General features: G+C 36.6%; 4 protein-coding genes across 8 annotated transcripts; 2 read left to right on the forward strand and 2 right to left on the reverse strand.

The window, feature by feature from the left end:
- Positions 1-183: 183 nt before the first annotated feature.
- Positions 184-5,919, reverse strand: LOC143360817 (putative chitinase 2). The gene is made up of 8 exons (XM_076800004.1): positions 5,633-5,919; positions 2,687-2,881; positions 2,394-2,559; positions 2,221-2,323; positions 1,555-1,761; positions 1,281-1,478; positions 662-790; positions 184-560 (listed from the first exon to the last, which is right to left on the reverse strand). The coding sequence occupies exons 1-8, from the start codon at positions 5,694-5,696 to the stop codon at positions 297-299; spliced, it is 1,326 nt and encodes a 441-aa protein (XP_076656119.1). The 5' UTR covers positions 5,697-5,919; the 3' UTR covers positions 184-296.
- Positions 5,920-6,198: 279 nt separating this feature from the next.
- Positions 6,199-8,645, forward strand: LOC143360119 (protein KTI12 homolog). Its single transcript, XM_076798681.1, has 5 exons — positions 6,199-6,472; positions 6,551-6,812; positions 6,879-7,017; positions 7,099-7,161; positions 7,299-8,645. Exons 1-5 carry the CDS (start codon positions 6,310-6,312, stop codon positions 7,497-7,499), a joined length of 828 nt encoding a protein of 275 aa, XP_076654796.1. The 5' UTR covers positions 6,199-6,309; the 3' UTR covers positions 7,500-8,645.
- Positions 7,604-11,179, reverse strand: LOC143360094 (carnosine N-methyltransferase). Of its 3 annotated transcripts, XM_076798674.1 has the most exons (8): positions 10,780-11,179; positions 10,055-10,280; positions 9,582-9,739; positions 9,334-9,474; positions 9,105-9,267; positions 8,810-9,043; positions 8,525-8,722; positions 7,604-7,952 (listed from the first exon to the last, which is right to left on the reverse strand). In XM_076798674.1, exons 1-7 carry the CDS (start codon positions 10,884-10,886, stop codon positions 8,552-8,554), a joined length of 1,200 nt encoding a protein of 399 aa, XP_076654789.1. In that variant the 5' UTR covers positions 10,887-11,179; the 3' UTR covers positions 7,604-7,952; positions 8,525-8,551. The 3 variants fall into 3 exon arrangements, with proteins under 3 accessions (XP_076654789.1, XP_076654781.1, XP_076654794.1); XM_076798666.1 differs by lacking the exon at positions 7,604-7,952 and having other exon boundaries at positions 8,222-8,722; positions 10,780-11,178; XM_076798679.1 differs by lacking the exon at positions 7,604-7,952 and having other exon boundaries at positions 8,222-8,722; positions 10,073-10,280; positions 10,780-11,171.
- A 1,494-nt stretch (positions 11,180-12,673) lies between these two features.
- On the forward strand, positions 12,674-20,165 carry Pip4k (phosphatidylinositol 5-phosphate 4-kinase). 3 transcript variants are annotated; one of them, XM_076798645.1, is made up of 9 exons: positions 12,674-13,561; positions 14,264-14,361; positions 14,794-14,904; positions 15,793-15,978; positions 16,542-16,680; positions 16,960-17,259; positions 17,333-17,508; positions 17,660-17,721; positions 18,031-20,165. In XM_076798645.1, exons 1-9 carry the CDS (start codon positions 13,424-13,426, stop codon positions 18,216-18,218), a joined length of 1,398 nt encoding a protein of 465 aa, XP_076654760.1. In that variant the 5' UTR covers positions 12,674-13,423; the 3' UTR covers positions 18,219-20,165. The 3 variants fall into 3 exon arrangements, with proteins under 3 accessions (XP_076654760.1, XP_076654752.1, XP_076654769.1); XM_076798637.1 differs by having other exon boundaries at positions 12,691-13,561; positions 17,579-17,721; XM_076798654.1 differs by lacking the exon at positions 15,793-15,978 and having other exon boundaries at positions 12,938-13,561; positions 17,579-17,721.
- Positions 20,166-20,314: the final 149 nt, after the last annotated feature.

Consider the following 20,314-nt stretch of genomic DNA (forward strand, 5'->3'; position numbering starts at 1 on the left):
AGAAGACGATGGTTCGTTTAAGCTTACGGGGGGAATTTTTTTTTTAAATAGTTATCATTTTGTAAATTGCACACCGTTTAAAGCCAGCCATTATTCTTGCACTATCCTGCTAAAATAGCGATGAAAATCTCAAATTTCAGCGTGTCAAAAAATGCGGTGGTAAAATTTATTTTTTTTCCTTACGATTACACTTTCTTGAGGCAGTGTTTGCCATACCACAGGCACTCTTAGAGGAACTCTTCCGGAACTATTTCGAGAGCTCACGTGTTTGTTTCAGCATTTTTGGCATTATATCGTTACCAAGCGTACCGTGCCACTAGCGCGAACAAAATTAGAGTAAAACTAAAAAAACAACGGCTGCACGAGTTGTGGCTCGTGTTGGACGGTTCTTCCTGATTGGTGGAATTCGAGAAAACCTTGTTGATGGCTCGCATCAAGGGAAAAGTGGCATCCTTCGTGTCCAAGTATTCCCTCAAGTTCCTGCAATTGCCCCGGAAGTCATCGGTGTCGATGCTCCAGATCATCACACCCCCGAGGTTCATCTCTACCGCGAACTCGGTCTATAAATTAGGGTGTAACAGGGTTCATCAGTGATTTCATCTACTTCCCAACACGCGTGTACGAGTACGAGAGCAAAAAAACTATATCTTCCATGACCAACCTTTATCTTTACACTTGTCGGATTATCGTACATGACAACATGATCACCCTTAACAGCGTACGGCGTGCTGCTATTTCTGTCCCAGCCAATACTCCATTCCTCTTTATTGTTCATGATTTCCGCGCAGATCTGCGAACAAATAATACGGTTTGTTATTATAATATGAACATCGAAGCATGTTTAACATTATTTCTACCAAAGATGGCGAAAGGCACCTATTAAAATTTTAAATAAACATTCATCAATAAATCTATTCCTTTGAATATAAAGGATAATCGGTAACTGATTATACAACCGAAAAGTGGGTAGTTCTACATAAAAAAAATAAGTCGAAACAGGTACAGTCACTCGTAATAATACTCGGACACTCTTAACAAGACGGTAACTTTTTTAATATTGGACCGTACGACTTGGAATTTTTTTTAGATGTTAGAACAATTAGTTTACTACATGACGCGAAAAGAAGTTTTGAAAAATTTCTGAGATAATTTTGAGGAAATACTAGCGGTAGTGATCGTGTTAAGCAATGGTTTCAGTGAGAAAGATGATTAAAGGTCTATCAGAAACGTTAACTCAAAGCTGCAAGTCCAAATTGCACGGTGAATACTGTTCCACGTACTTCATTGTACCCCATGAATCCAGTTTGATTGCTATAGGGGCCTGGGAACCCTGTGGCCAGGCATCGCTTGTTGATAGGGCTTTCTTGGGGAGAACTGGGCATTTCAGCCAATATATATGTCTTCCCGTACATGGGTACACCCAACACTAATTTGCTTGACGGTGCACCTTTGTTTAACAAGTGTGTGATCGTGTTTTTCTGAAAAGATAAGGGTTTCTAACTCGTTGCAACATTCTCTTGATCGCTCCAGCAGCGTATCTATCAAATTCCTTACCACGTCAGCACCGTCTTCGCTATTCAGTGGTGAATTTGGAAGCACTTTCTGATCCCACGTACCATGGTAATCGTAGGCCATCACGTAAATATGGTCGAGATACTTGGATATTTCTGGAATATCGTAACCCTTATCTAGCATTCCTTTGTTAGCTACTATAGCTGCTGTCAGCGAGTACTTGGGCTGTATGAACGCCTCCTTCAGTTCCTGATACAAAACAATTCTTTGTTATTCTGTAGACCTTATCGATCACAATTAGACTTCGCATCTTCATAGCGGTACAAAACGGGGTTTCCTTTTACATATAAATTAACTAGAGGTGTGCGAGAATCCGAAAATGTCGCGTCGGGACAGGTCGAGAATTTTATTTGGGATCGGGACGGGTTCTTGAAAATTTCGGGATTCCCGGGCATATCGGATTCTCGAATGTATCGGGATTCCCGAAAAATTTCAGGATTCCTGGGAATATTAGGGTTCTCGAATATAATATTCTCGAGGGAATAATATACCGAGAATATATTCTCCGGGATCTCGATATATTTGAGAATCGCGAAATTTTCAGGTTCTCGCACACCTCTAAAATTGCTATGAGAAATGATCAACGATTCAACCGATTCACACCGTGCGAAATGCTGGTGCATTTTACCAACAAATGAGTAATTGTACCTTCAGAAGAAGTACAAAATTCTCTCTGTCCTCTGGTACTCCTCCGCGTGACGGATCCGCCGGAAACTCCCAATCCAGATCGAACCCATTGAATCCGTATTCTCTGCAAGAAGAACGTGTCCTTTAGAGGAAATGCTAATCGAGAAGAATTGCTCGCACGTTTGATTTCATACTTGAGGAATCGGAGGACACTGTTGATGAATTTCTGTCTACGCTCAGGGTTTGAAGCGAGATCGGAAAATTTTTTGGCACCCTCGTTCCAACCCCCTACCGCAAGGGAAACACTCTTCAAATGAGGATATGCTTCACGAAGCGCGGTTATCCTTTTGTATCCTGTTCCTAAAAATATATAAACGCATGAAAAAGTGATGTCCACATCTGTAGCTTCGCCAGCGGCTAATTGTTTATAACAAAAAATAAGGTACACGTAGAAAGTTTTCTAAAATTCTTTGAGGATTTTTGTTACCAAGGATGTCATTGTCGGGATCTAGGCTCTTGATGCTCCAATTAACGACGTCTATTCCGGCAAATGAATATATCAGGTGCGTGCAAAGTTCTGGTCGCAGATTGTTTATCCCAAATTTGCCAACACCATTTCTATACACAGCCCAGGAAGCAATGTAACAAGCTACAACTTTATCGTGTTGTGGCTTTGCCGGACCTGCCGAAAACAAGTAATAACGTTTGATTACTCATTTGAATACATTTATTTCCTTATATTTGGTGAATAATTTCCTACAAACATTTTTTCTCGCCTCGTGTACTAAAAGGTACTTTTAAAAATTCGATCTTCACATCATTCAATTTATGAACCCTTGGATCCATTTTGATCCAGAATTGTATAATATAAATTGTCTAGTAATCAGTCAAAATTTTCAGTCAAAATTATTATAACTATTTATGTATATCGGGTCTAATAGGAGGATTAATGTTGATCTCGATGAAGCAGGTTCAAAAATATGTAGAAAAAGATGGCTGCCATGAAATTGCCTCGCAACGGTGAAATCAAAATTATTTACTTTTTGAAAATTTATTTCCCATTTTTTCATCTTTGATCGATTGAATTTACTAATGAGGCGACCACATTTGTATTTGAATAATGCCCAAATTTGCACCACAGTGCATATCACGAAAATATAATTGCGGGTCATTAATGACCCGGCGCACAGTGGGCCAAAAGCGCCAAAACGTGGCCAAAATAGGAAGGAGTACTTTAATTTAGTTCAAAATTGATACTCATAGGTTTCTCGAGTCGCTGATTATAAATCTGATGTCAAAATTACAAAAAAACAAAATGGCGGATGCGTAACCAAAAAAATTATTGGACTTCCTTGAAAATTAGTATTCCTATATTTTTCGGGCCGGCGAATATGAATCTGATGTCAAAATTATAAAAAAAACAAAATGGCGGATTCAATATCGCGGATGCGTAACCAAAAGAATGATTGGACTTCCTTGAAAATTAGTATTCCTATATTTTTCGGGCCGGCGAATATGAATCTGATGTCAAAATTGCAAAAAACAAAATGGCGGATGCGTAACCAAAAAAATTATTGGACTTTCCTGAAAATTAGTATTCCCATATTTTTCGGGCCGGCGAATATGAATCTGATGTCAAAATTATAAAAAAAAACAAAATGGCGGATTCAATATCGCGGATGCGTGAAAAAAAATAATTGGTCTTTCCTGAAAATTAGTATTCCCATATTTTTCGGGCCGACGAATATGAATCTGATGTCAAAATTACAAAAAACAAAAATAAAATTTTTTTTAAACAATAAAAAAATTATTGTTAAAAAAGAAATTGTTGTATCAGAAAACTCTATAACTGGAACCATACAATGCTTATTTAACAAATTTTATTATAACTTCTAAATTTCTCGAGAAAACATGCTTGTAACTAGTACTATGACTACCTCTGCGTCACGAAAATGAATCGCATTACGAAAGGGGCAGTTTTGGGCAGCTACTTTTTCAAAATAATGTTAAATAATAGTATCTACAACAAGACTCGACAAGAATCTCCGTGGAATATTGTGGAATATACAACTTTTAGTATACATTTGTAAAATCTGTGCACTAAGTTTTATCGGTCACTTCATACATTCCAAACATTAATTAATATAAATCCAATGTTATTATTATGTATAGTATTTACTTCCAGGAACAGCATCCATCGTACACGCACAAAAAAAAAATTCAATTTCCGTAACATTGTAAGCTTGACATCTTTTTTTTTTCACAACGTAGTTCACTGCACGAAAACTGCGAGACGACTGTATGGGATATTTGTACTCCCACCATTTAGCTGGTATAGGTAGTAAGACTTTTTTACCTTCGGCTTCTTATACAGTCATTACCTGAGAATCCAATACGGCAAGAGCCATACCCCTAACGTGAAATTCATTTTTTGCATTTTGGCCACTTTTTGGCGCTTTTGGCCCACTGTGCGGCGTCTGCGCTCCGCAGCCCTAGACACATGGCCGTTTAAAAGCCGCTTCGTGCTATCCGCTTTTTGAATATAGGTGTTAAAAAAAAAGTATTGTTATACTGAAACGGAATCTTAAATATTCCACAACTCGCTATATTCATAAATGATTTATTTGCTAAACAAGTAGAAAGTAGATTGGGATTCTTCGCAGATCGCGGTTTTCATTGGAATGAAGTAAAACGAAGGTCACATCGAAATGTCAGATTTCCGTTACACAAGACGCCGTAGAAAATGTCAAATACATTCCTGACTTTCGTCTCCTTCATGTTCAGCCCGTTGTCGCGTATCAGCGCCGGTATTTGATGATTCAACTAAGAAAATCGGGATAATCAACAGACCTCAGTTTTATCCTTATCTATGTATGTAGGTTTTTAAAACTCTCACTTTCCAGAACAAGAGTTGAAAGAAGAACGTAAGAAATGAAAAAGAATATTGTTCCTTAACTCTCGCGCGCAGCCCAAAAATAATTTCACAAAAGATTCAGTGTTTCTCACCTATTTTCGTTGTAAACTTTAATTCGATCATACTTCATTCGTAATTTCATATTTCAAACAAATATGCAAAATTAGATAAATTAGCATATGTTTTGTAATATTTTCAAAAGGACATGGAATATTGTCAAAGGAGTTCCCGCGATCGTCTACGCAAGGGTTAAACATTAATTGTCCTTATTGCTTGATATTCAACAGTGAAAGGATTTCAACAATTTAACCGTTATTCGAGCTACTGCGCTTACTGCGGAGAAGTTACTGTCATCTCGTTTAAATAATCAATTCGATTCCATAGTAGTTTTCGTATGTGATGGAGTAAACAAATGTCTTTTTGTGCGAAGAGTCTTCGAAGTTGCAAAAATAAAGATAAACGAAGGTACTGCGTTTACTTGTACGGTAGTACAATGTGCGATACATTAGAAATGCTCACCTGCAGCATCGGTGATAGCGATCAGGAGGATCACGAGCACAGAGAGAATACCGTACACCTTCATCGTCGGGAATGAAACTTAGCGAATGCTGGGTTATTAGCCTGTGGTGGTCGGCTTTCACTCGGCTTGCAGCCATGGTACGTCACCTCTTCGTTATCCAGAAAAGGACAGAGCTAAAACCTGTTGTCAGGAAGTATTACATGGCATTGTATACATACACGCGGCTCAAGTAATTCTTGCCGCGATTTACTACCTGGCCAACGTGTCGAGCGGCAAAAATCATTCACGTAAGGTACCCGCAAGTACCTGAAGTAATATTCCGATTAAACCAAGATGACAATATGTCACGTGTATATAGTCATAATTCCCGGAAAAAGTTATGAATTTTATCATTTCAATCAGCGCGCCACTTTGTTGGTTTCAAAAATTACTGAAAGAGTCATCGAACAGGAAATTACCTCTCAATGTCAACACAGAGCATTTTTATGTGTGTATGTATGTATGCAAAGTATCAGAGAGAGGAAACTTCCTCTGGACAGTACTATGTGACAGTGTGACACACTGAGTGTGTGCATACGCTTGTAATATTGTGATTCAAGATGGCAGCCTCCTCGGTGTCGATATAAATAGGTTAAGACTTTTATTGTGATACAAATTTTTACATTATTTTTACACGATGCCACTTATCATCGTGACTGGCACACCTTGCAGTGGCAAAACCACACGAACGGCCGAGTTGAAAGAGTATTTCGAGAATAAAGTGGGGAAACGAGTGGAGGTTATAAACGAGATTGATGTTGTTGCCAAAGCGGGCTACGATAAAAATACTTTCTACGCTGGTTAGAATTCGCCTGTTGAATTGGTTTTTACGAATTAATTACAAGGAATTTTGATTGTTGTTACGATCGTCGTTGCAGATTCGAAGAAAGAAAAAGGTGTGAGGAGCGATGTAAAGTCTGCAGTTCAACGACTGCTAAATATTAACGATGTTTTGATAATGGATGGCAGTAATTATATCAAAGGATATCGTTACGAAATATACTGCATGACAAAGTTGTATAAAAACCCCCAGTGTACAGTTCATTGTGATATACCGATTGAACATGCTTGGTTGTTGAATGAAAAACGACCTGAAAATGAACGGTATAGCAGAGAGATTTTTGATGCTCTTGTAATGAGGTAAAGATACATCGCAAAGAAACTTTTTATTGTAACACAATAAAATACACGTTACACGTTATGTAGGTACGAAACCCCAAATAGTAAGAATCGCTGGGACTCTCCGTTGTTTTCAGTGTCTGCGGAGGATGAGCTAAAGTTCGATGAAATTTATAAATCCTTGTATGAAGTGAAAGCTCCAAAACCAAATTTGAGTACACAGTGTGTCAGTATCTATGGAAATTATTCTGTTGAACTACGTATTATTGTCTCTTTTACGTTTATAAAAATATGCGTAACATTTCAGCAACCACTGTCGTCTACAAATTACTTGTACGAATTGGACTCGGTTACTCAAGAAGTGGTCAATGTAAGTTGTTTGAAGATCTTTATTGGCTAAATAACCATGATAAATTGCAGAAAATGATACTACAAAAGATTAGAAATCATAAGTTGTACGCTTATGATAAATTAATATACATGTTTTTTCTTGTTTTCAATATAAAGGCAATATTGTCAGCTAAGCAGTTGGGTATTGAAAATGATTTTAAAATACCAGGGCGGCAAAATTTAACTGTACACAGACCGTGTACAGCAGCTCAGCTTATGAGATTACGAAGACAATTTTTAACTTATAGTAAAATGCAACAAATTGAGGTCAATCAAATTGCAACATTGTTTGTACAATACCTAAATAAAAGTCTGTAAGGAGAAAAACATATTGATATCGTCTTTCCACTATCTATTTTTGTACCATAAGTGCTTTAAAAGTATTATAATATTTTTAAAGAGGTAATTACACATTCATCAGATTTTTCATCGTATATTGTTTTTAATAAAAAATTATATTAATTACATTGTTAGGCCTAGCTTATTTTATAATTATTTTTGGCCTGCATGTATTCTGTATTGCAAAGTAAACTCTTGCTTCGCAACGTGAACTTGATTAATAATATTGGTCTAAATTATGGTAAAATGGACACTGAAATTTGTGCGACTCTTTTCTTTTTTAATATTCAAAAACAAAAAAGTAACCGAAAAGAAAGCAGAAGCAATGATCGAATTGCAAAACAAAAAGCACTGAAATTTTGAAATTGCATCTTCTTTGCAGTACTAACATTCGTCAATTTGAGACAAAACTGGATAAGGCAACACTGGTTTCTGTAAAAATTTGTAACTAACATGTATTTTTGGTAAGATGCATCTGTTAATCATTAAATAAATGAAAATCCTCTACAAAGCAAATGGAAGAGAGCATCTCGAACGGGGAACATTGCATATTATATGTATATACATGCAACCAAATCTAGTTTGTTTTATTTCATGTTATCACGATATTTGATAAATAATCGAAACAATAAACGTTTAATGATTATGCTAAATCACAAATATTGAACTCAAAAGAGAAATTGCAAAACTGTTATTAAAAGTTCATTTATATCTTGGACACGAATCGACTTGTGTCGACATATAAGAAAATAATTCTACTACTTTACTATTCAATTTGTTAACAATCGAGCTAATACATTCAGCAGTAAATTCTAATTAAATAAAATTTTCAGATAAAAAAATATCAATTTAATCTTTAACTGTCATTAAAAAATTTCTTTCTTTCCTTCTTTTAAACCCCAAGTTGCCTAATATCGACTTATATTTATAAAGTATAACAGCTTTGCTTTTGTAGTATAGAAACTATGATATAATGCATTTACAGTTAGATCAATTTTTCTTACGAGTGGAACACATTGGGTCGTCAATAATTAGTTCTCTTGTTCCTGCATTCCATTACTTTCAGAACCGTTTCGATGACTCATATCGTTGTCTATGCGTCTTTTAGGCTTTCGACAAACAAAATATACGCTATTATATTCACATTGTAACATACTGTTAATATTCTGTGCGTAGCGTGTTCTCATACGTGTTTCTTCCTTCTGAAAACAGAGTGAATAGTCATAGTGATTAAAGGCCATAATATGCAACAGTGTAGCATGTTACAATGATATTGGAAATGGAATTACTTCTAATTGAAAACCAAATCCCTGAATAACATCGCGAACAACATCGTAACTAGGTTCTATGGAGTCTTCCATTGGCATATCGCTGAAATGGTACAACAGTGGTCCAAGATTTATCCATATACCCCCCGGCTTTAGAATCTTATAGATTGTTTCAATAAATTGTACAACATTATTTGCACAATCTATAAAGAAACATGTTGCGACACAGTCCCAATGATTGTCATCCGTGTAAACCTGCAAGATGACGAATCATGTAATCATGTTTTCTCAAACATTAATAAACCGTGAAACCCACCTCTAGAAAGTCCCCAGCTGCCATAGAAAACTGCGCGTTCTCTGGTAGATCGCTTGGATTCACATCAGGAAAAAATACAGCCTGAGTTTGATGCTCCGGTTTTAAATTATTCATGTACTGATGAACCCACGGATGCACCTGATATGAATTCACTCCTCTACATCTGCAACGTTGTTACAAACGTTCATAATGAAAAATATTAAATGAAGCAAGATCCATCGATACTCACTTATTTAACACAAAATGTGATGCAAAAAGCATAAAAAGAGAAAATTCATTTCCTTGGCAAATGTATCCTCGTCTTGCAATTTCGTATGCAAGTCTTCCTAATCCTGCCCCAGGTACTAAAATTTGCACTTCAGATGGTGTACTAGAAATTTACCTATCATTTCATACTTTTCTTAACTGTTTTAATGCAACGGAGTAGGTGCTTCAGATGAAGATTTTTTCAGTATATGAAATTTGAAATATTCGTACCAGTATTCTAGAGGAAATTGATTCAGTATTTCGTCTATAATAGGTTGATAACATGCGTTACGTTCATCAGTCCCCTCGATGCTCCAATCGCGAACCAGTTGTTTAATCGTTGCTTGCACCTTTTCTTGATCAGCCATTACTGGACGAGGATTTAGTGTCTGCAATCAGACCTACCTATATTTTGTACAATAGAATACATTTTTATAAAAAAAGAAGCTTGTTAAAATCACAAGAAAAAAAGCTAAAGATCAATAAGAAAATCGATATAGAAGTTTCTTACGTAAAATACAGTACCGATAAATAGACAAGATACAGAAGATTATTTTTACAAAAATAATGTTAGAGGTCACAGTTCACGAGACATAGAAATCAAATTCGTATTAGAGCACTCCTAGCACAGGATTAATCAAATAAATTGGTCACAATATGTTCAGAACATATATTGAACAACAGGATGTATACATGCCACACACCAGGTAAACTTTTCTTACACTGTCAGTCTGTGCACTAGCCGGGCTCACATTTTCAAAGATATGGGCAACATCTTTTATGATCAACTTAATGATTTCGTCGTTATTTTCGATACATCGTTTCACTTCTTGCAGATGTTCTTTGTATTTTGACAAAAGTTTCTGGTGATGAGGTGGAAGTGTCAGCAAATATGACTCTGTCTTTTTTACCCTCGAGAGTGAATGAGTTCTGAAAAAAAAAAGATTAGGAAAACAAACCATTATTTGCCATAACGTTACGCTGAACAAATCATAATGTTATGCAACTGTGAACCGAATGCAAATACCAATTTTTAGGAGATAACAATTGGTAAATTGCAGATTGTTAAAAGATCTTATTGAACAAACCCCACGGAAGTCTCCCATTAGATATGGGTCATTGAACTTTTGCCGGAAAGCTCAATGACACAATTTGAATCATAGATTTCTGTAACGATAAGAGAACCATGAGCACAACACCAAATAAAACATCGCGCACCGCTGCGTCGACAAAGGTTAAGTAATATCGATCAAAATGTTTCGACGACGTACGGAAAATCGTAAACATTGACACATCGAGTTATTGCCGTTAGAATGTATAAAGAAGAACGTAAAAAAAGAAAAATAAAGGTAATAAAGATAAGGGCAAATCGCCGTGCCGAGGATTAGAGCACAGGAGGACTTGAAATGATTTCTCGTCGACTACTCACTTGTAATATTTGAATGCCGAGACGATTCGTTGAAAATGCTTCCTCTCCTCTTCGTCCTCGTAAGTGTCGTGCATTCTTTTCGGATACGGATTTGACATTGTTTCCATTTTCCTATTCGAACGCGGAGCTCTATATTCAATGAGTTTTTTAGCACGACGTTCGGTGGCGGCTTTCTTGGTGCACGCGTTACGACGCGTTCACATTATCACGATGGTTTCTCCCTTTAAGGCTGAACCGTAAACAGATTTTCCTTATCAATAAATGCATTAAGATACAAAAGACATTTATGTTCGATTGAAACGTGTTCAATTAATCGAAATAGTCTTTTAGGTATCGCGAGATGACGAAATTATGATGACGAAGTTTATGCTCGAAATTTACCAAGCCGAATTCTATTACACAAATTTCTACATATTGTACAATATGTAGAAATAACATTATTTAAATCATATCTTTGTTCTATAGTATAATTCCAGTGGAAGAAAGGTACGTGAAAAATAATATTGAAATATTAACAAAATATCAAATATTTCTTCCTGTTTTAAACTTGAATGCTATATAACGCTATGCGGATAAATCGATTTCGATATAATTATGTTTCTGATATGGGCAAATTTATCATTTATTTAAATAAAAGAATCATTCATAATATATAGATAAAGAATTTTTCTTCATTTATTGCTTTTAATTATGAAACAATAAAGTAGTATTTAAGTAAGTCTATAATTGCATATTCTTTCCAATTTATCAGTAAGAATTCTAATTAAATTGTTCGTTGTCATTTTCATATGTTGTAACCTATAACGCTCACGTTTCTTTTAATGATTTATTGCTAATACGAAAAGTCGATGAGAAATTTGAAAAATTAATGGATCATCTACGCAGCAGCCGCAAAGTGATATAACTCGGACACCCGGTATACTGCAGTGACACTGCATCGTGAGTCGCATTAAGGTAACTAAACTGCAAAAACCGTGTATCGCTTGAAAAAGTCAAGGTAAATGTTCGAGCGTGTATTAAAGTATTCATAAAATGATTTCTATCGGCCCACGAATCTTTACGGCGACGTTAAAATCGGTGATTTCAAAATCAAGGGGACTGCTCGAGTCTCCGATTTAGTTGAAACTTTGTACACTTATAGAGTTCGTTCTTCTGTGTACGAATATGTACCATAATAGGGTCAGATACTCGATACCTATCGATATATTAACAATTAATGTTTCATTACCACTTAAAGTATTGTCGTATCACGCGCAGTATCGAAAATCACAGTAGCTCAGCGGTAACGTGCTGAAATTCTATCACGTAGGTCGCGAGTTCAAATCTCATTTTTTATTTCCATTATTTTTTAATCAATTACATATTAAATATAAAAGTATATGAAAAATGTTGGATCAATCTGAAACATTTTTTCGTATGCTTCATATTTTTCAAGATATTTGAACAGTTCGAGATAAACCGGACACACTGTATGTATATTCTCCGTTGTTAATGTTTTTTGCTATTCTATTGTATCATTGTATTTATCCATAACATATTTTATATTAAATTTGCACAATAATTTATGTAAATTATTGTATTGTATTGTATTTTTAATTTTGCGTCATAAATCTTATATCCGTTCTTTGTTTCCATAATAAATAGTATATTTTGCACGTAATGATAAGTACTTAGCATTTGTTTGTTTTTTACACAGGAAATAAATTTAATACATTGATAGCGAAAAAACGTGTTTTCATAAAAATTGATTTTCCATCGAATTTATAAAATATTTGTCATGCATTTCTCTATGTAAAATGTAATTAATTTGAAAAGAAAAATTAAAATAAAAGAAATAGAGATTTGAACTCGCGATCTACGCCGTACTATTCCAACGCGTTACTGCTGGAGCCACGTCGATACTGTCAATATCGTCCGGCGCAACTATATTTTAAGCTGATCATCGTCAACTTTTAATCGTCAATATCTTGCAAAATATAGACTATCCTTCTCTATAATGGTACATTTTCGTAATCAGTAAATTAAACTCTACAAGCGTGCAAAGTTTCAACTAAATCTGAGACCGGAAGATATTGCACTCTCCGTATTAGTCGTAGGGAAACGCTCATAGGCGTAAGCGCGGGGTTTTGCTGCAAAATTTCTCGCGGGGAACATCGCGGGCGTAACAAAATAGAGTTCGATTAAATGCGCGACGGAATAATTAAATGGTAGCGTATAAGATGAGGCTGTGACGAATCCACGGGTGAAATTGGTTCGTCGCGATTGGAAACGGTGCCAAGGCGCAACTCGCGTATCCGCAGAGTTTCTATAGCTGTTGCGGTTGCAGGTAGGACATGCTTGTCCTCGCCATTTTTAAAAGGAGCACCTCAGTCGCTAATCAACCGCCGTGGGGTGCGTTTCGGTCTCTCTGCCGGTGGCGATTGTCACCTCGAACTTGTGCGACCGTCTTCCTTTTTTCTCTCTCTCTCTCTCACTCTCTATTTCTCTTTCACACTTCTGCTTCTGCTTGTCAGAGAGCCTCGCGAGGGGATTCCGCGATGACGACAGTGTGAAGAGGGTTCCATTGGCTTTTTCTAGCGCGCGCGGCAACCGAGGTGTTTAACGAAAAAGGTGTTCGTCGAGCAGGCACCGAACGCGAGAAACCATGTCCGGCATATCGCAAATGTCCAGCGGGCTGAGCAAGCTCAAAAAGAAACACTTCCGAGTGAAACATCAAAAGGTTAAGCTGTTCCGTGCGAACGAACCTCTCCTCAGTGTTTTCATGTGGGGTGTCAATCACACGGTGAGTACGAGAGTGTCTCTGAGCGTGACAGCATCGTACGTCATCGAAATGCCATTTTTCGTCGTCTATCGCGAAACTAAATAGAGCCAGGACCGTCGACGGTTCGTTCTTTCGTCGTGTTTTTCGATGCGTCTCTATGATCATTTTCCGACCGATAAGCTGAAAGAGAGAGAGAGTGTCCGAGGTGCACGGTATCTCGGTCACCTTCGCCCTTGCTCTGGTAGCCAATGTATTTCTGATTTATTTTACATTCGTCGTTAGAACACTGCCCGTGACGCAAATTTGTTTTTGTCGGCGAAGGGATCGGCCGTCGACTGATTTACAGTTCACCTTGCCTGCTGTTTTTGCAAAATAGTGCGCGTCAGTTATTTACGCTTTAAGACCTTGTTTTGCGATTCTATTATAATTACAGTGAGGCAGGCCTGACCGTTATTTGATTAACATTATTCTAATGAATAGTGCCGCTGGCTCGGTTGATCGAATCATGTCCGATAAAATGATTTATTGTCAATCAGATAATTATCGTAATAAAAGTACTTTCGACGATAGAACAAAGTTGACCATAACTCAAATCATAACTCAAATCATAATGCAAATCGACCCATAATTTGCATCGTTGCTGTCGAGTAGTAAATACGTATTTCGTTTGTGTCGGAGTTGTGATTCATCCTGAGGCGAGCGTTATGTTTCTATGCATTTCAGATAAATGAACTTAGTCATGTTAACATACCGGTAATGCTCCTGCCAGATGATTTCAGAGCCTACAGCAAATTGAGAGTGGATAATCACCTTTTCAACAAGTGAGTTCTGTAATATCTATCGGTGGTGCTCCTGTGAATTGAAAGTGGTACAATAGTAAATAAAGATAGATGCAAACGGAGGCAAATTAAAATGCGTTAAGCATCCCGGGGTACGAGAGCAGTGTTTTCTCTGATATAGAAAGAAATCGTAAATTTAAAGCATACCACCGAGGTGGTCTATTCTAAATATATCGCTTAAATGCTGAATTAGTAGGTTGGTCACTGCTTTTAATAATAGAATCAATGAAGGTCCTCGTGATCCGAGGTTGTGGTTAATGCAGAAGATGCAAATAGCTTTATCTCCAAATTTGAGAATGAAAGACTCCTGTACATATTTGGTATTCCAACAGCGTTATATGCTTTTGCTGTTTCTTTTTTCTTTTTTTTTAAATAGATAGCGCTATTGTTTATGCGAATTATTTTTTGTTTTAGGGAGAATATGCCCTCTCACTTTAAGATCAAAGAGTATTGTCCATTAGTATTCAGAAATTTAAGGGAAAGATTTGGTATAGATGATTTGGACTATAAGGAATCTATGACAAGGTAAATGGTAATTTATTTAATAGTCTGTATCTCTTCTATAGTTATTGGAGCTGTAAATATTAGTTTAAATGTTTCTCTAAAGTAGCAACATACTTGATCTCTATCCGCAATGCATTTTACAGATTAAAAAAAAACACTTTTTAATACACTTTTAGATGCCATCCTTTCTATTACGTTGCACTGCATGCTCAAGATATGTATTATGTTACACGATAAGCTTTATGTCAGAACCTATGATAGTGTTCGTGTAAAGTATCTGTGTATGTATTCAATTTTGATAAGTGTTCCTCAGTTCTTTCCACTACAAAGTATTCATTTATTTATTTATAGAACATTGCAGATTTAGAGGATTTACTTGATACAACCTTGAGGAGAGATAATCCGCAGAATGACTCATAGGCAAAATAATTGTAAATAAACAGTTTTATCTTGATATTCGATATCAGTTTGAATTGAAATGTTATGAGAAGGATTTCTTTTTGTCATGATATCAATAACATTTCTATTAATGAAAGTGCATACCTCTTGTGTTTGTATAGTTTTGATGTGTCTGAAATTTCGATAAAATTTTGCTGCATTGCAAAGACAATTAAACTCTAAAACAATGGTTGAGAAATAAAAACTTAGAGAAACTTAGAGATTCAAACATGACAGTAATACAATGTTCTTTTTACAAGGCATGCAAACGGAAATGTATTACTAGATATTAAATTTTTGTGACTAACATATTTTGCACATAGAAAGAAAGAATCTTGTATAAATACGATATTATACTAGGAAAGAGTCGCGACCAAGTATTTATTATACATGCAAAATGGTACTCTACATTTGAAAGCATTAAGCAACAATTGCTGACAGTGAACTGTAATACATAAATTTTAATGCTAGATGTCGGGCATTTAATCCTTCGCAAACAGAGAGGCGTTTGGATTTGACTGGGAAGGCTCGTGAAATGGTTCAGCGCTCTGCTACTGCTCCTTCGATAACCCTTTCTCCTCCTATTCCTATTTTTTCACAAATTCCAGTCCTAACTAAGCCGCTACGTTCCTACAGTTTTAAGCCAAAGCGTCTGAGGTTAGCCAGTCTTGATTTTTCAGTTTCTGCGTGTTGCTTGTGGCTAACTTGTTTCCATGAGTTCCTTATTAAAGATAAAGAATCGATTCCAAGGAACCCACAGCACATACATTATTTCATAATACTCTTATCAGACACGAACAATATATTTAATCATATGTTATTACAGTATATCATAGATTAGATTCCATAAGTGACATTTCAAGCATGCTTTTCTTCTACCTTGATGTATTTTTTTATTTGTATTTTAGGTGGTTGACAGACGTTGTTTATATGGTTTTGTTATCAGTTTTTTTCTCCATTATAGTACACAATGTAGTATGTGAGTAATTAATGAGTGAGTCGTTTTGCTTAGCATTTAACTGGAAAATATATTCGTTTTGTTTCGCATGTGAAATGTAATAGATGTAGACTAATAAGGATTAGTGTTCTAGAAAATTATCAAAATAAACATAGTGTGCTTTGATGTGAGAATAATGAAGTGCTTTATACATTATAAAAGAATGTTATCCTGCTATTACTAGTAATCCGAAATACATAATCGATATATTTCTTAATTTCAGATCACAGCCAATATTGGAAGACTCTTCAGGGAAAAGCGGCGCAAAATTTTACCAGTCTTACGATAAATTGTTTATTATCAAAACTCTTACGAGCGAGGAGGTTGAAAGGATGCATTCATTTCTGAAACATTATCATCCGGTATGGAGAAATCATTTTCACAGTAAACTTGTGTATTGTCGTCAGAGTTGTGCGATAAACCGATGGTTGTAACGGGTTCGGGATTCTCGAATATATCGGGATTCTTACAAATTTTTGGAATTCCCAAATATATCAGAATTGCGTAGTATATTCGGGTTCTCGAGAATTTTTGGGATTACCGAGAATAATTTCGATATATTTGAAAATCCCCAAATAAAATTCTTTTCGGGTTCTCGCACACCTCCAATTACCGCGCGAGACTGACAACATTATTTTCAGTATATTGTCGAAAGGCACGGGAAAACATTGTTACCCCAATATCTTGGCATGTATCGTTTAACAGTCGAGGGGCTTGAACATTATGTTGTTGCCATAAGGAACGTATTCTCAAATCACTTAACAACCCACAAGAAATTCGACTTGAAGGGTTCAACCGTAGATCGTGAGGCGTCTGACAAAGAGAAAGAGAAAGAATTACCAACATACAAGGACAATGATTTTGTTAAAGAAGGGATGAAAATTTATATAGGCGAAGAAGCAAAAGCGAAACTTATAGAGACGTTAACTGCTGATGTCGATGTAAGTTCCTTCCTTTGTACGGTTCGATGCAAATTTTTTTCAATTCTGATAATCGATAAATTGCTTCTACCAGTTCCTAACGCGATTACACTTAATGGACTATTCTTTGCTGCTCGGTTTGCATGATTGTGCAAGAGCTGAACAAGAGAATAGAGAGCGTGCAGAGAGGGAGGAAGAGGAGGAAAATCACGAGGACGAAGAGGATAGTGAGTCCGGAAGTGGATTGGACTCTCGAGGTCCAATAGGAGAGTAAGTATCACTTAATGTATCCGTGAAATGTTTCTCATTCAATATTTCTAATGTTTGTTCTATTCTTCAGCCGTTTATGGGGTTGGAGTGGTGTTGCTGGAATGGCAACACCACCTGAATCACCTCATGCTCCATTGAATCGCGACACCAGTCTACAGTACGAAGATGCAATAATTCCTCAATTAGATATTTATGCAATACCTAGTAAAGAAGGTAATGTCTATGTTTCGGAAAATGTGTCTGTTAAACATTTAGATGACACGCCATTTTCAAAATTAAATAATATCTTCTAGTTAGTGACTTACGATGAACAAAAGCAATGCTTTTGGTTAAGGAAACAAGTTAGAAACAAGTAACAAAGCTGTCTGTTTCGGACACTTTGATACTGTAACTTTAAGATTTTATTTCATGGCTATTTGAACATGGAAAAACATGAAAATCGAAATTCTTTTTGTTTTTTGACTGACACCACTTTCATTATTATATACTTGTCGATTTTTTAACGTTGATATGTTGTTTCAGGTGCACCGATGAAGGAAATTTATTTTTTAGCCATAATAGATGTATTGACTCATTATGGTGTTCGTAAGCAAGCAGCGAAGGCAGCTAAGACAGTGAAATATGGTGCTAACGTCGATGGTATTTCAACCTGTGATCCAGAACAATACGGCAAGCGATTTATAGAGTTCATGAGCAAAGCTATAGAATAAGCTCGTTGTTCGTTGTTGCTATGCTTGTAAATTTGGATCGCCCGTTTGGAAAAATCGTGACGGTATTGTCACTTTCGACCGAGACAAAAACATCGCTGATGTTCTTGCGTTCACGAATTAAGGGGGAGGTTTTAGTGCATTGAATGGTTTGTTCTTCGCACGTTGATGTTTTCGACCACAAAAAAGTGTGTGTTTTTCACACGGTGCGTCAGTAATGTCGTTACCGTCGAGTTGTCTCAGTATTCCTTACGACATTCACAATGGAATTAGAAACGTAACAAATGAATTTTACCCGCCCGCCGATCCAACGAGATCTCTCTCGCAAGAATTTTTTCGCGGAGGAATGTTTGTTACCTTTTATAAATAGTGACATATTTTTCTCAGTATTTCGCTTACGTTTCCACAGTCACGCTTACCGAACCACGATGGTTCTCAATCTTCTGTTTTTCCGATGAATTCGTTCGGTCTATACATTTTCATTAACTTCGGTGCATTATGTGTACAGACATATGCGGAAGCCGCAGAAATATCAAAGGAATTAATGGCGTATCTTAATTGTTCCCTGAGTAAAAATGTTACTCGACGTTATACACAAAAGGATACGTCGGTATTTGTTGGTGTTATTCGCACAGTTTGCTGCTAGGAAAAGTGATTCAAGAAAACACGAAGCAGTCGTTGAAGCGCTGTATCACGCGAAACATTAGCATCATAGACGATGACGACAACAGAAAATCTTATATCTTACCGATGTCATGCGTTATTGTTGGTACACATGATGTATAACGAAAGCTGAATTAATTATCGTCAATCGACGGTAACGTTACAGTAATTAACACGTAACACTAGTTTACTGGAAATTTGAAAAATTAATGTTGATGTTACACATACATATATAAATAACCTCAAGCGAGATCCGTTTGAAGTGTTCCGCGAAGGAAGCCTACACCTATCCGTAAAGAGCCTCTCCAGTTTCATAAAGAAGAATCAATAATGCTTCTGGTCTAGCGTCTGTGGTATTATCTGGAATGTTTACATATTCGAGTTAGAAACATAATATATATATTAAACGAGAAGTAATATATATATTATAATACGCGCAGAAGATACTACGTATATGTATAATATATATGTACGCGCACCGTACGTATATATTATATATGTAGCCTATGTATGTATGTATGTGATAAGAGCTTGAAACTTTAAGAATTACGAGTAAATGTTAAAAGTCTGTAAATGTCACCTCCTCGGTCGTTTTTCAGTTACCGCGAGTCGGTGTTAAGGTCATCGATTCGCTTAGTTCGTCAAGTGTATTTACAGGGAACAAAGCGAGTCGTATGTATTATGCACGATTTATGTCTCCTTTCACTCGTGAAAGTGCTCAAAGTTAGCCCGCGTCTCGATTATTAGAATTTAAGAAAAAATCTGAACGGCATATGTATACTCTATTTTAACGCATTGAGGGTGGGACGCCCGGTTGTTCTCCTCCTGAACTATACGTATTCTTTCCCTTGTATGTGTATCGCGAATTGACTCCGTAGTTTGCAAAGCTCTGTGAGGACTCGATGGCCGGGACAGACGGGTCGAGACGAATCGGGTTCTCGGAAATTTGGAGATTTCAAATATGTCGGGACTCCCTAAAATTTGGAGATTCTCGGAAATTGTCGACAATTCCGATACATTTGAAATCCAGAAATTTTCGCGAGCCTGATCTGGACTAAAATTCTCGCCCCGTCCCAAGATTTTCGGGTTCTCGCATGCCTCGAGTAGTTTGTTAACGGTACACGACTTTAGTTAAGAGTGGATAGTCTGACAATAATTGTTTAGAGAACTGTATCTCGGCTGTTAGCGTTACCATCGCCACTGGGCGATCGTTTGCGCGTGACGACTGATATTTCCACAGATGTTGTAGCTCTCAGTGTTGCCATGAAACTCTCTACTTATTTAAAAGAAACCATATAAAAACGTTGTAACGTGTTAAGGGGAATGTTAAGTGGAATATTATTTCTAACGCTCTCAAGTCTACTCAGGGATACTTTCTAACACGGGACTGTACACACGCAGACACACGCATACACAGAGACACAGACAGAGAGACA

The sequence above is a fragment of the Halictus rubicundus genome, chromosome 1 (genome assembly GCF_050948215.1).
Source record: "Halictus rubicundus isolate RS-2024b chromosome 1, iyHalRubi1_principal, whole genome shotgun sequence".
Classification (NCBI taxonomy): Eukaryota; Metazoa; Arthropoda; class Insecta; order Hymenoptera; family Halictidae; genus Halictus; species Halictus rubicundus.

Coding starts and splice junctions, on each gene's coding strand:
- LOC143360817 (XM_076800004.1), bottom strand. CDS start 5,696: ATGAAGGTGTACGGTATTCTCTCTGTGCTCGTGATCCTCCTGATCGCT. Junction 2,882..5,632: donor CGCTATCACCGATGCTGCAG/GTGAGCATTTCT, acceptor TGTTTTCGGCAG/GTCCGGCAAAGCCACAACAC. Junction 1,479..1,554: donor GCGAAGACGGTGCTGACGTG/GTAAGGAATTTG, acceptor TTATCTTTTCAG/AAAAACACGATCACACACTT.
- LOC143360119 (XM_076798681.1), top strand. CDS start 6,310: ATGCCACTTATCATCGTGACTGGCACACCTTGCAGTGGCAAAACCACA. Junction 7,018..7,098: donor CAAATTTGAGTACACAGTGT/GTCAGTATCTAT, acceptor GTAACATTTCAG/CAACCACTGTCGTCTACAAA. Junction 7,162..7,298: donor TTACTCAAGAAGTGGTCAAT/GTAAGTTGTTTG, acceptor TTCAATATAAAG/GCAATATTGTCAGCTAAGCA.
- LOC143360094 (XM_076798674.1), bottom strand. CDS start 10,886: ATGGAAACAATGTCAAATCCGTATCCGAAAAGAATGCACGACACTTAC. Junction 10,281..10,779: donor TCGGCATTCAAATATTACAA/GTGAGTAGTCGA, acceptor TTTTTTTTTCAG/AACTCATTCACTCTCGAGGG. Junction 9,044..9,104: donor CAGCTGGGGACTTTCTAGAG/GTGGGTTTCACG, acceptor GTCATCTTGCAG/GTTTACACGGATGACAATCA.
- Pip4k (XM_076798637.1), top strand. CDS start 13,424: ATGTCCGGCATATCGCAAATGTCCAGCGGGCTGAGCAAGCTCAAAAAG. Junction 14,362..14,793: donor GATAATCACCTTTTCAACAA/GTGAGTTCTGTA, acceptor TTTTTGTTTTAG/GGAGAATATGCCCTCTCACT. Junction 15,979..16,541: donor TTTAAGCCAAAGCGTCTGAG/GTTAGCCAGTCT, acceptor TCTTAATTTCAG/ATCACAGCCAATATTGGAAG.